Source organism: Pyrus communis, chromosome 10, assembly GCF_041283825.1.
Source record: "Pyrus communis isolate YQ-2024b chromosome 10, ASM4128382v1, whole genome shotgun sequence".
In the NCBI taxonomy this organism is placed as follows: domain Eukaryota; kingdom Viridiplantae; phylum Streptophyta; class Magnoliopsida; order Rosales; family Rosaceae; genus Pyrus; species Pyrus communis.
Genome location: NC_142574.1, coordinates 6,738,083 through 6,751,494, shown reverse-complemented (window position 1 = coordinate 6,751,494; position 13,412 = coordinate 6,738,083). Strand labels below are relative to the sequence as shown.

The 13,412-nt window shown below is 38.2% G+C and overlaps 1 protein-coding gene and 1 non-coding gene across 2 annotated transcripts; one reads left to right on the top strand and one right to left on the bottom strand.

Moving 5' to 3' along the window:
* Positions 1–11,094: 11,094 nt before the first annotated feature.
* On the bottom strand, positions 11,095–12,244 carry LOC148693441 (uncharacterized). Its single transcript, XM_088678016.1, has 2 exons — positions 11,767–12,244; positions 11,095–11,597 (listed from the first exon to the last, which is right to left on the bottom strand). The coding sequence occupies exons 1-2, from the start codon at positions 12,242–12,244 to the stop codon at positions 11,095–11,097; spliced, it is 981 nt and encodes a 326-aa protein (XP_088534142.1).
* A 595-nt stretch (positions 12,245–12,839) lies between these two features.
* On the top strand, positions 12,840–12,945 carry LOC137730382 (small nucleolar RNA R71). The gene has a single exon (XR_011068142.1). It is a non-coding gene; the product is annotated as a small nucleolar RNA R71 (small nucleolar RNA).
* Positions 12,946–13,412: the final 467 nt, after the last annotated feature.

Genomic DNA, 13,412 nt, shown 5'->3' with positions numbered 1-13,412 from the left:
ACGAGCTCGTTGTCATCAGCTTTTTGGCGACAAACTCAACCACGAGCTTGTCGACCGACTCGACCACGAGCTTGTCGACACTACCTCTCGAACAATCTTAATTCCTACCACCGCAGTAACTCAAAATCCCATTCAAATCTCATCCTCAAAAAAACTCCGACCCTCGCAAATTAACGAAATTGCAGGGACCTCGATTGCAACGAGGACCACCACGGTCCCCACCAACCATTCAAATCTCATCCTATCTAAATCCCCAACTCCCACCAGCCTTCATTATGGATATGCAGGCGGCTAGAGAGAGAGAAATGCGTCGCGCTCGGAAAAGAGAGGGAGAGAGAGGTGAGGAGGAAGGAAGGAGACATGGCTTTGTATTGCTTTTTTCTTTTTATATTTAAATTTTTTAATAAAATATTGTTAAATAAACTTTTATTTGTTGTTTGGACATGTTGCACAAGTTGGTTAGTATGTCGGCATAAATGTAAACTCACTGTCATCACATCATCATTCAAAAATTAGCTTAAAAGGTTTTTTAACGGAGATTTGACATTGCAACTAATTCGTAAGTTGACTTATGACATGCAATGTTCAAAAGATGAGGTAGCTAGGAGTTTGTTATGTGACCAAAATTGAGGTGATAAAATGTAATTTACCCTAAAAAAATGTTTGAAGTGTGTGATATAGAGTCTCTAAATCTAGAGAGTATAATACATTTTCTACATTTGAAAACTCTTCTAACATTTTTGTTGGAGTACAAAATCCTAAATTGCACTTCAAATTTAATTTTGTAAACTCTTGGTGATGCTCTTACATGCCTCTGTCAAGTTATATGATGTGGAATCAACATGAGGAATTGAGATTTTCTTATTTATATACAATCAATATTTTAGTTTAATATAAATATAATTATGTACAAGAGAATTCGAAGTAGATGTAAAAGAAAAGTAAATTATTGTAGCTACATTAAATATGATCAGGTTTGAGGAATTGACATGTAAAACATGGGACAAAGTGGCTACTTAACTAAGAATGGTACTCCTCAACAATATTAGTAGAGACACAGACGTGTGCATAACCACTTATCTCTTTTGTCAAAACGGAAGTGGATTATGCACAGTTGATGCTTGGGACCACTATCCCTTATTCTTGAAGTTTTATGTCTTAGGTGCCAGGAATCACGATTCTGGTTGTGATGCCACTCTTGGGTAGGCCATGATTCTACTGTATGTTGTAAAAGAAACTTGAAAGGAAGTTGTGAGAGAGAAACATACACACTTGGGTTTGGAGGTTCTAGCTTTGGCTGGAAGTGTTTGTTCGGTACTCTGCCGAAGCAAAGCATACCCTTCGATGTACCTCTGCCAAATCTGAGCATGCTTATCAGTGCATCCCTACCAAAGCAACATACCATCATTCGGTAGACTCTAGCTAAAGCTGAGCTTATACCATTCAGTTGCTCCCAGCAGAATCACTCTGGCACCTTTCTCTCACAGTTGTGGTGGTAGTAATTAGATCCAAAAATTTGGAAACTTCTACTCACTACACTACTACTTCAGGAGCAATCCAGTCGAAATTCAATTGGATTCCATAAGTAAGCTTGTCCATGGATATGCGTCGGGCAAAGTATAAGCTTGTCCATGTTGTGAGGACTTGTCGCGGTGCTGATTGTTGGAAATTATATATTGTAATATATAATTTTAATAATTGAATGAAAAATATTGTTAACCAATTTCTTGGAAAGGTTATGTTGTTTAGGTGTATTCCTTGATAAGTGATGTATACTTATAGATGAAAAGTTACATCTCTTTAATAAGTAGAAATTGGATTCTATTTAAACCCATGAAACCATTGGTATTAAAGATAGAAAATTAGAGTTAATTTTACTCTTGAGAAATAGGGTTTCCCCACTTTGTTTCTCTCATGTTTTGTGAGTCAAATTCCGAGTCATGTCTTGAGAGTACGGAATATATAAAGTTCGTCAGAGTTCGAAGATTGAAGTGCTTTGACTTCGGATTATAGATTGTTGAATTCTGGGAGATGGACGCCTACCGAACTACAAGCACAAGAGTAGGGGCGAAATTCTATCTTTAGGACATTGCATTTATGCAAACCTCAATTTCCAAGTTTGTCAGTTATTCTAACTTTTTCTCTAGTTGTTTATATTAATCTCATATATAATTGATGTCGTGAATTTCTTTATGATTATTATCATTGGAATTATATTGTTATTTTTCATATTTTCTAATATTGCTCCAACACTGATGATAAGGCATTTAGGTGTGTCTATCAAGAGCATGATGATGCTGGTAAAACTGGGGTTTCATTGCCTCATGGCAATTAATGGTGGGGCTCTTAAGACTAACATCACAATACTGGGTCCGCTTATCCTGCCTTTAAGTGAGCAGTTTCTCTTCTTTGTTACTTTAGTTGCGAAGGAGTTGTTCAACGCCAAAGTCAAGCCTTATATACCATATGTCAACCTTTCTTTCAATCATTTTTGAATACACGCTAGAGGAAGGGCCGTGATTGATGAGCTCGAGAAGAATTTGCAGCTTCTTCTAGTCCATGTTGAGTCTGTAAGAATAACCTTGTAACAAACTAATTGAAGAATGATAATACAACTTGTGGAGCCTAAAATAATCCCAAAAATTCTAGAGGCGATACGTGGGTTTTTGCTCAAGAAAGACAAGATTGCCTTCATTCAATAGGTAGGCTCCTTATATACTCTCACGTGCAGCTCAGCACCCTTGAAAGTCCATGCAGCTGAATACGATTACTCAAAGCTCACCTGTGCCCATTATTACGAACCTTCCATCTCACAGTAGCTCCTTCATCCTCTCTAAGCGCTGCATCCGTTCTGCAACCTATAACCCAGCAACAAGCACACCTCAGTGAATACCCAGCCGTGTTGGAGTGAGCTGACAAGCTAAGATGCTGAAGGTAAAACCCTCCTCAATTTGTGTTATTTTCGTTTCAGCTTTATGTGTTTGAGTAAAATGTAGCAAGATCTAACACATGCATGTGCTTGTATCTGTATGAGGGCCCCCCAAACTTTGAAAGAGAATCCCTCCTGAGTTGCCAGCTCCGAGAGCACAGAGGTCATCCAGCTTCTCTAGTAGAGAAATCAAGCATGCATGTGGTAGATCTAAGGCCGACCATCTAAAAATCCTCCATCCGAAGGTAACAGGCATCCATCTCAGCTTTTGGTTGTTCTAATTAAATGGTTTAGCTCCATTGTTCTGCTACTTTCATCACCAAAACCAAAATGAACATGTCTGTGAATGATGCATGTTGATGTTTTGTGTATATCGTTGGAGTGCAAAATTCCATGAACTGGAATCTGAACACGGCAAGGAAATGAAAAATGTAGCTTGGACATGGCAGATCCGAGTCATGCCCTAAACCCTAAACCCTAAATCAACTAGGAAAATAAAAAAAACTGTTGCAGTCCTATTGAAATAGGAATGTGATAGTGTAAATCCTAGTAGATATGTGAATGTATCTTATATTCCTATTAGGAGTAAATTACCTATTAAATGTGGTAATCCTAAAGGGTAGGGAATTAACCTTCCCTACTACTACAAATAAAGGCACAATGGAGTGGAATAATACACACCCACAATTTCACATCTCTCTCTTTCTCTCTAATATTGCCGCACCTTTCTCTCTCTCTATGGCCTCCATAATTGTTTAGTAAATTATGCCTACAATACGTAGTGTAAATCCTAGTAGATATGGAAATGTATCTTATATTCCTATTAGGAGTAAATTACCTATTAAATGTTGTAATCCTAAAGGGTAGGGAATTAACCTTCCCTACTACTATAAATAAAGGCACAATGGGGTGGAATAACACACACCCACAATTTCACATCTCTCTCTTTCTCTCTAATATTGCTGCACCTTTCTCTCTGATATTGCTGCACCTTTCTCTCTCTCTATGGCCTCCATAATTGTTTAGTAAATTATGCCTACAATACGTTATCAGCACGTTCTTGACGCTGCGCTAAAGAGAGTTTATTCTCCAATTAGGGGAGTATTACGTTTTAATCATTCTTTTTATGATTGATTTGTTATTTTATTAAATTAATCCACATGCTATTGATTCAATTTAATTTTTCTATATTGAACGTGATACAACACATTGGAGATGCAATTCCGACTTTCTGAGAAGGAACTTCTACAAATTCAAAGGCTTTTGTTGTTTTTTGCCAATCAGGTACGCTGAAAATAAAGTAAGATATTTGAAGCGACCTTGAAGCATGAAATCATTTCCTATGATGCATGAACCCCCTTATGTTTATATTTTCCTTCCGATATATATATATATATATATATATATTGTATATGTTTATATATTTGTCAATATATATATTTGTTTCATGCATTACGCAATTAAATCGCTATGTGGAATTTGTGAGTCAAAGTATATTCATAAATTAGAAGCATATTAGGGTTTCTACAACCTTAGAAATTTCGAAAAGAAAAACAAAAAGAAGGGAAATTGGACATCATGCGGCACCACAACCATGAGGACCAATATGCTGGCCTGAAGCCCAACCATGTGGAGATACTCCTAAAAATGGCGTCGCTTCGACGTATGGACCTTGGCAGCAGCCATCTGGGCTTTGCTGCGGAGCACATGGACACATTAGGCCTTCAACCTGGCTGGTTTGATTAGGGGTCGTAGCCACTCCATAAAAGAAACCTGCAACATTTTCCTTTTGGACCTATCATGTGCTCTCGGCCTAAATCTGCCAGTAGCAATAGGCTGCTGAATCTTGTCCAATATCCCGACCTATCTTTGTTGCAAGCCTGTAGCTTGCATGCCCAATTGGGTTGCTTTTGCAACTTGCTCGAGCCCAGCCCGCAACTGAGGCTACATGAGCTTGTCTAAAGCAGCAGCTAGCAATCCAATGTTGGGCTGCCTTATTTTCTCGGCCTAAAAGCCAATTTTTGGCTTGTTTTTTCTTCTTTTCAGCCCATATTTTTGGTGCTCTACATACGACACCTAAGCCCCATGTTGTTGGGATATGGCTTTTGGAATCTAATGCTAATTTTTGGCATTTTAAATAATTTTAACCCGAATGTTATAATTATTTTGCTTCTACGATCGACCCCGAATGGTCCCAATCTATTGAATTAATTAAAAGTGACATGCAGTCCATTAATCTAATAATGAATCCAAAATTATTGACCTGAAGATCACTTTTGGACATTAACAATTCAATAATTTATTTTTATACTTTGAACCGTTGAAATACTTTCGTAGTCCCGAAGCACTCACACTTGAGTTCCTGAAGAAACTCAAATCCACTATGCTTAAATCAGCATATTGCATTCTATGTTCTTATAGGAACCTCTTTTTTATGAACTAAACGTTCATAAACTAAATTGAACCTGTAGTTTCAAATTTAGTGCCTTTGAAACCCGAAGTTTTCATAAAACAATACAGTCATGAAAACCCAAATTTTTCATGAAAACCACGTCTTAGAACCCAAATATTCTAACTTTGATGCTTATGGATGATTTATTCCCATATCACCAATCACAATCTTGTTCCCTCTAATTCAATGGATTGTCGAACTGACACAAGTTCAATTTCCCTGATTTGGATATTTCTATTAGAAATCACTTTATGGGGGTACAAGATGTGAATCTCCACTTGACTATCAAGAAGTTGAGAAACCATTGTAGCCAACAATGGCAAGGAAGAGCTGAATAAGCCTCATTCATGATCTTTATTCAAAGACTTGTGCCCGAAGCATTACAAATGGAAATACCTCATGAATGAGGATTCCATGACTCTTTGGCTCGCTTCTATGGACCGTTTAATCATGAAAGACATTGCCTGAAGCACACCATGATTACATCCATGAATGAGTACAATTCTGAAGTTTATAAATCCGATCAAATTTTGACTAGTGAATACTTTTCTCGTCCTTCATATTTCTAACTCGCCCCTGAAGCAACAGTGTAGAAAGAGGAAGTTTACCAAATTCTCAGATCTGATTACTACCACAAATGTGAGAGAAAGGTATAGACCCAGTTCGGCTGGAGTCTACCGAATGGCTCGACCCAGTTTGGTCAAAGCCTAACCGAATGGTGATGCACTGCTTTGCCAGGGATACACCGGATGGCATACTCTCTCACAATCTAATTTGGAGTTTGTTTTTACAACATATGGTAGAATCAAGGCCTGCCAAGGTGTGGCATCATGCCCGAAACGTGATCCTTGCACCTAAGACCTAAAGCTTCAATAATAAGGATAGTATTCCCAAACTTTAACCCTACAAAATCTACTTCCGTCTTGATGAAATAGATCATTGGTTATGCACCTGTTCGTGCCCTTACTAATGTTGTTAAGGAGTACCATTCTAGTTAATATGTGAGACTAATTTGCTCCACCAAACATCGTTGGAGGAGCAGAATTTTGACATGGATGGCCTTGTTGGCCGAATCCACCATTGTAACTTTAGTTTAATTTGTGAACATTTTTCCATGTTCTTGGATTCAAGTTTGGTGTATGTTTTACTTATGGATAATCTTATTGATATTGTCCTCGAATATGAGTTAATTGAATCATGTTTCTTAACATATGTGTCCAATTCAATTAAACACGTGATTAGGTAGGAATGTGGCAAAGTTCGTTGTCTGGATGAATGCGTACTACACACACTAACTTTACGCCTAAATCACATCTCTAACAACGACTCAGGTCTATCCAACCTGATTAAGAGTATTGGCACGCTTCTCGTTGTATGAATGGTACTGCATCACCATTTAAGGGACCTTAAATTCTCCCTGGTGTTAAGTTTTTAAGGATATTCGAGATGACAATGATCATAAATGAAACCACTGAAGAAAATAGAGTGAAATATCTTTGCACCACCTCCAAAAATGAGCCTGAAGCTTTGATTTGGGGCTAATGGGTTGTCTTCTAACTGGGAATACACTACATGTGGTCGGCCTAGAGCCTGGTGATTGAGCAGTTTACTTACTTTGGCATGACCTTTTGGGACACTTAGGTCGAACAATAATGCTACAACACATCTCTTTATCTAAAGTAAGGATATTGTGCCTACAAGCACACTTTGCCAAGTATGCTTATTAAGGAAATTGATTTTCTATATCATTCCTCGCAAAGATACGACACGACTCTCTTTTCACAGTGGATTTAAGGGAATATTTGTGGACTAATCCAACCAAAATACAGACCATATAAATATTTAAGGTTTTGGTTGATGAATCGACAAACTGGTCACATGTTTGTCCACACACATTACTGCTAAACCTCCTGGCCGATTAAGGGTTCACCACCCTACTTATCCCTTAAGGTCTGGAAGACTGGATAATGCTGGAGAGTTTATATCGACGGTTTTTGATAAAGTATTGCATGTATTTTGGGTTTATAATTGAACATTGAATTCCCATGTTCACCCTAAATAGCCTCGCCTAACGATCATAAAGCGCAAATTTAAATGATGGCCTGAATTTTGGTAAAAGTACCAAGTTTTTGGCTTCTACCTAGGGTTATGCAATCCTTGTACGCAGTTATGTTGGTCCGCCTTGAGGCCCATTGCCAACCAACCTATATGACGTTACAGTTGGTTACTACGTACGAACCTGACGATTTTCATATTTACGCATTTGGGTGTGCATTCCATGTTCCAAGTTGCGTTGCCGCAACGTACCAACATGGGTCCTCAAAGAAGGATATGTATCTTTTATTTATCATGATTCTCCTTCACACTAGCTCTTTTAGAGACCTTGCACGCTATCTCTTTACCGCTCATTTGTGGGTTGTCACTTTAATGAAATAGTTTTCCCGTCGTTAGGGGAAGATAAGAACTTCAACGCTCTTAAAGAATGGCATGAATTTGCGTGGACGTTGCCCACTATGTCTCATCTCAATCCCCATACCGCACAAGTGTGATAAGCAAGTGCGATGAATTCTAGTTTTCAGAATGTTGCTCCAGACGCATTTCTCTGATCTAGCTAAAGTGATGAGATCATGTACCAGCTGCAAACATGCCTGCAAGGATAGACGTACTTAACGGACATCGAGTCAACATCCATGGAGGATGTGCTGCCTCTGTTAGACGGTTTAGACGCCCCTGTTGGACGGTCCGGTACACCGATGGATAGCCAATTAATCTATCTTGGCCTGGAGCATGACATATCATTCGGTTCATAGGATTCACATCCCTAGAAGAGGAAGACACGACACAACAATGAATTTAAACTCGATCACTGTCCTAAATCATTTCCATCTCATGAGATTAATCCGGATTACTCCCGAGACTTGAAGTTCTTGGTCCAGTATACTAGTTTGGATGAGCTAAATGGAATTGAAATGAGATTATTATCGATGATATTTCACTTATACGGTAGCTACCGACATAAATGAAAAGCGACGATATTGAACCGTGTTCCGTTGATTAAGTGGCAACGTAGAGCTGATTGGACAACTGAAATTACAATCCAGGTCAAATTTCTTACCAAAGTGTGTATTGGACTTGCTATTCCTACACTGCCCAAGGTAACCCTATTGTGTTACAAGTGGGAAAGGAAGCATTATGAGATGAATGAAATAGTGCGATATGATGCACGCCGTACAGCGCAAGGTTTCTTTCAAAACATCCTGTGATTGATAGCAGCATTATGAAATGTGGTTAGTTTTTTCTCCATGGGGATATGGATATGGAGATTTACATGTAAGTTCCTGAAGAATTACATGGACTCGTTCAAATAGTTCCAAAACCACGGAACACCTGTTAACTTGTTTTGAGGCGTTCACTTACAATCTAACGGATGTGGTATACCCGTCTAAGTGATTATTTGATTAGTCAGGGATATGAATTAGGCCCTTTTGTTAAACTATGAAGTCTTATTCCGAATTGCTAGAGTTACAGTTTATGTCGTTAACACGAATGTCACTAAGACTCCAGAAGAGTTTGAGAAAACTACCTTGCACCTGAAGATGGAATTTGAGATGAAAAAACTTATAAAAATTCGTTTATGCCTTGACCTGAAGTTCAAGCGTTGTTCTGACGGTACCTTGGTCTACCAGTCGAACTACACCCCGAATGTGTTACTTTTGAGTATACCCTTGATCGTCCATACGTTATATGCAAATGAGACCCTTGAAGAGGTTATGGAATCCGAAATTCCATATCTAAAGTTCAACTTTGCACTTCATTGTACTTAGCTCATTGTATTTAGATAAGACATCTCCTTCGCTGTTAATCTTGGTAATGATGTAGCACCGCGCCTATATGCAACCACTAAATTGGTATTAAAGACGTACCCTGAAGGTACTATGAGTGCAAATCCCAACACATCTCCAACGGATCCAACCCCTTGATCCTCGAAATGATGGTTGCCTTGTTGTTATGCTGACGCAGGTTACTTATCAAACTTGCATAAGGCAAAATCCCCAAATGGTTATGTCTTTACCGTTAGGGATATCGTAATATCTTGGAGAGGTCCACGATATAACCTTAGTTATGAAATCTTTGAATCGTTTCAAAACTCGCCTCACTTTACTACCCCACAAATGAGACATGGTTAAGAGTTCTTGTTGAGCACATTCGAAGTACTTGTTGTGTTTTCATCCATCGTTGAGTCCCAATGATGATCCATAAAGACTATGCCTCATGTATCCACCTGACCAAGACATGATACATCAACAAAGTCAACGCCAAGAAATATTGTGTCTACATCTATATCAGCAGAGCATCAGGAGATTGAAGTCATGCAAGCCAATCCCAGACAACCTTGCCGACCTCTACACGACGTCACTGCCAAAGTCAACCTTCTAGAAGCTTGTCCGAGGAATTTGTATGCCTAACTATCATATACAATGCTTGTAGTTCTCATTTGGAAGTTATGTCAAACTCAGGGGGAGTATCCAGAAGTATACTCACTTGATCTTAATGTACTCTTTTCCCCTACGATTAGGAGCATTTTTCCCACTGGGTTTTTGCTACCTAAAGGTTTTAACGAGGCACCCATCCTGAGCTGATCATACCCTTGAGAGTTCTTTTACTTGCGTCCAAAAGATGTATAGTTTTGACTTAATGCAACTTCCCACTTTTCTCCTTAGTCTATGGGTTTTTCTCCCACCTTGGGTTTTACCATAGCAAAGGTTTTGTGAGTTTTATTTTTTATGCATTATTTCGTTGATTTGAGACTCGCATTCGTTCATTGTGCTGACAACTTCATCAACTGTACTTGCTTCATCACTGAAGACCCGATGCGCCATTTACTTGAGTATTTACACACTCAAGGGGGAGTGTTGCAGTCCTATTGGAATAGGAATGTGATTGTGTAAATCCTAGTAGATATGAGAATTTATCTTATTTCCTATTAGGGGTAGATTACCTATTACATGTTGTAATCCTAAAGGGTAAGGAATTAACCTTCCCTACTACTATAAATAAAGGCACAATGGGGTGGAATAACACACACCCATAATTACACATCTCTTTCTTTCTCTCTAATATTGCCGCACCTTTCTCTCTCTCTATGGCTTCCATAATTGTTCAGTAAATTATGCCTACAACAAAAACAACATATTTTTGGATTTTTCATTATTTATTTATTTACACGTAGGTATGTAAAATGCATCTGGAAATTTGAACTAATAATAAAATGGAAAATCAAACGAAGAATAAAGTAAAGTGTTTAGAAAAATTGGGTTGCCTCCCAATAAGCGCTTTATTCTAAGTCTGTAGCTAGGCATAGCAGAGGTCCGGTGGCTAGATCACTAGTTTCTTCAGAGTCAATGACTCGCTTGCACTGAACTTCCCTATGCATGGTTTAAGTCAATTTTGGTAACCTTAAATGCGAAACCCTTGCCCTCAGCCTTGATGTCCACATTACCATTCTGAAAAACCTTAGTAACTAGAAAAGGACCTTTCCATCGAGACTCTTGTTTCCCTGGAGATGATTTGAAATCTGAACTTAACAATCACACTTTTTTACTAGGTTGTATTCTTGGACTGCCTTGCAACTTTTTATTTTTGCCCTTAACATTCTGGTGTTTTTGGTCATTTGATGGTCTGGATAGTTGTCAAATAAAGTCGGTTTTGTTGTTTATTTTTGCACTTCAACCAGCCACAGTTTGTGCTGCTGCGCTTTACTATCACACTCACGAATCACATTTTGAGTCTTTATGGGCAAATGGTCAATTGATGATCTGGTCATAAATTTGGCACGAGACAAACCATTTAATGCATCAAGATACATGTATTCTTGCTTGTCACTTGGATGTGTGGTGACTTCAAACAAATTGAAAACAATTGTTTGATCCTTAACCCTTAATGTTAATGTTCCCGCTTCAACATCAATAAGCGTCCGAGCTGTTGCCATGAATGGGCGACCCAAAATGATGGGTGTTGTCAAATCCTCATCCATGTCGAACACCATAAAATCAGCTGTTAAAAATAAATTGTCAACCTTAACAATAACATCTTCAATAACTCTTCTAGGATAGGTAATGGAACGGTCAGCCAATTGAATAATGCTGGAGGTTGGCTTCAACTTTCCTTCTTCTGCATGTTTAAAAACAGAATAAGGCATTAAATTTACACTATCACCTAAATCAATTAAAGCACTTTTAAAATCAGAATTGCCAATAGTACAAGAAATAGTAAAATTCCCTGGATCTTTCTTCTTTGGAGGCAATTTGTGCAGTAAAACTGCACTGCATTGTTTTGTTAGAACAATTTTTTCTGTTTCTATCAGCTTTTTCTTCTTAGTGCAAACATTTTTCAAAAGCATAGGAAGGAATCTTTTTAATGGCTTCTAACAATGGTAAATTAATTTGAACTTTAGCCAAGGTCTGTATGAAGTCATTTAACTGTTGATTCTTAGCCTTTGGTATTAAACATTCAGGATACGGTAATGGAGGGTCATAAACATGCTCAAAAACCTGTTTTGGAACAATTTCTGCACCGGTCATATTCTGTTTTGTTGTAGAATTGGCAGGTTCTACAGTTTCTTTAGAATTTTGCACTGCTAGCAGATTGTCTTCAGTGCAATTTTCACGATTGACATAACTTTTACCACACTGTAAAGTCCGTGTTGCACAACAATCCTCTGTGCCTCTTGGACTAGGCATTGTTTGACTAGGAAATTTTCCTTTTTCTCTGTCTGAAATCTGTGTAGCTAGCTGCCCAAATTGCTTTTCCAGATTTTGAATTGAAGCTTGAACATTCTGCATGTTTTGATCATTTTTATCCATATACTGCTCTGTAGATTGCATAAACATTTGGAGTGTATTCTCTAAACACCGTTTAGGCTACACAATTGGTTGTTGTACATGATTCTGTTGAAAATGCTGCTGTTGCTGATTTCCTCCCCACTTCATATTTGGGTGATCCCTTCAACATGGGTTGTAAAAATTAGAATATGGGTCATTTCTGGGTTTTTGAAAATTGTTAAATGCATTTACTTGTTTTGCCACATGTTCGAGAGAGACCTCCTTGTGTGGGTAGATATAGCACGCTGCAGATACTGCAAATTGTTGTACAACAACTTGCTGCACTGGTACTATTATTTTCTGCAAAAACATGTCAAATTTTGAGCCAAGATTTTCAAGTTTTTTCTCCATTTTTGCGATTTGAGTTGATACATGTGGAGTTGCAATTGACATATAAAAAACGTCTTGGGTCTAGTCTGCTGCCCATTGTTGCGTCTCTGTAGCCATTTTCTCAAATAACTGACATGATTGTTGGGCATTTTTATCCGAAAATGAACCTCCGGATGATGCATTGACATAACTCTTGGTAGTTGGATTTAGACCCCTGTATAATATTTGCATTCTTGTGTCCCTATTAATATCAGCATGTGGGCACTTTCTGAATAAATCTAAAAATCGCTCCCAAGCGTCATGGAATTCTTCATTAGGTTTTTGAACAAAAGGTAGAATTTTAGTTCTTATGTCAAGAGTCTTGGATGCTGGATAAAACTTGCTTAAGAATTTTTCGCTTAACTGTGCCCAGGAAGTGATGCTCCCAGATGGGAGTGTAAAAAGCCATGTTTTTGCCTTGTTCTTTAAAGTATAGGGAAAAAGACAAAGCTTAATAGACTCTGTAGAAAACCCTTTTACCAAAATATTCTTGCAACCCATCATAAATTCAGTAATACGCATGTTAGGGTTGTCATGAGCTAATCCATGAAAAGTAGGCAAAATTTCCAAAATGTGATGTCTAATCTCAAAAGTATCGCCTTCATCTTCTGGATGAACAATGCAACTCGGTAATTCATTGACACAGGCTACTAGTGTTTCTCTCAAAGGTTGCCCAACCTTGGGCATGGCGAAAGCCATTGTTTCTGTGCTGTCTAAAACGCCTAAAAACAGGTGTTGCAAAAAAGTCTCATTAAGGGAAGGATTGGATGCTAAAAACTAT

Excerpts from the sequence above, each read along its gene's own strand:
- LOC148693441 (XM_088678016.1), bottom strand. The coding sequence starts at position 12,244 with ATGGATAAAAATGATCAAAACATGCAGAATGTTCAAGCTTCAATTCAA. Across the intron at positions 11,598-11,766 it reads TTCCTATGCTTTTGAAAAAT|GTGATAGTGTAAATTTAATG; the intron begins GTTTGCACTAAG and ends TAATTGATTTAG.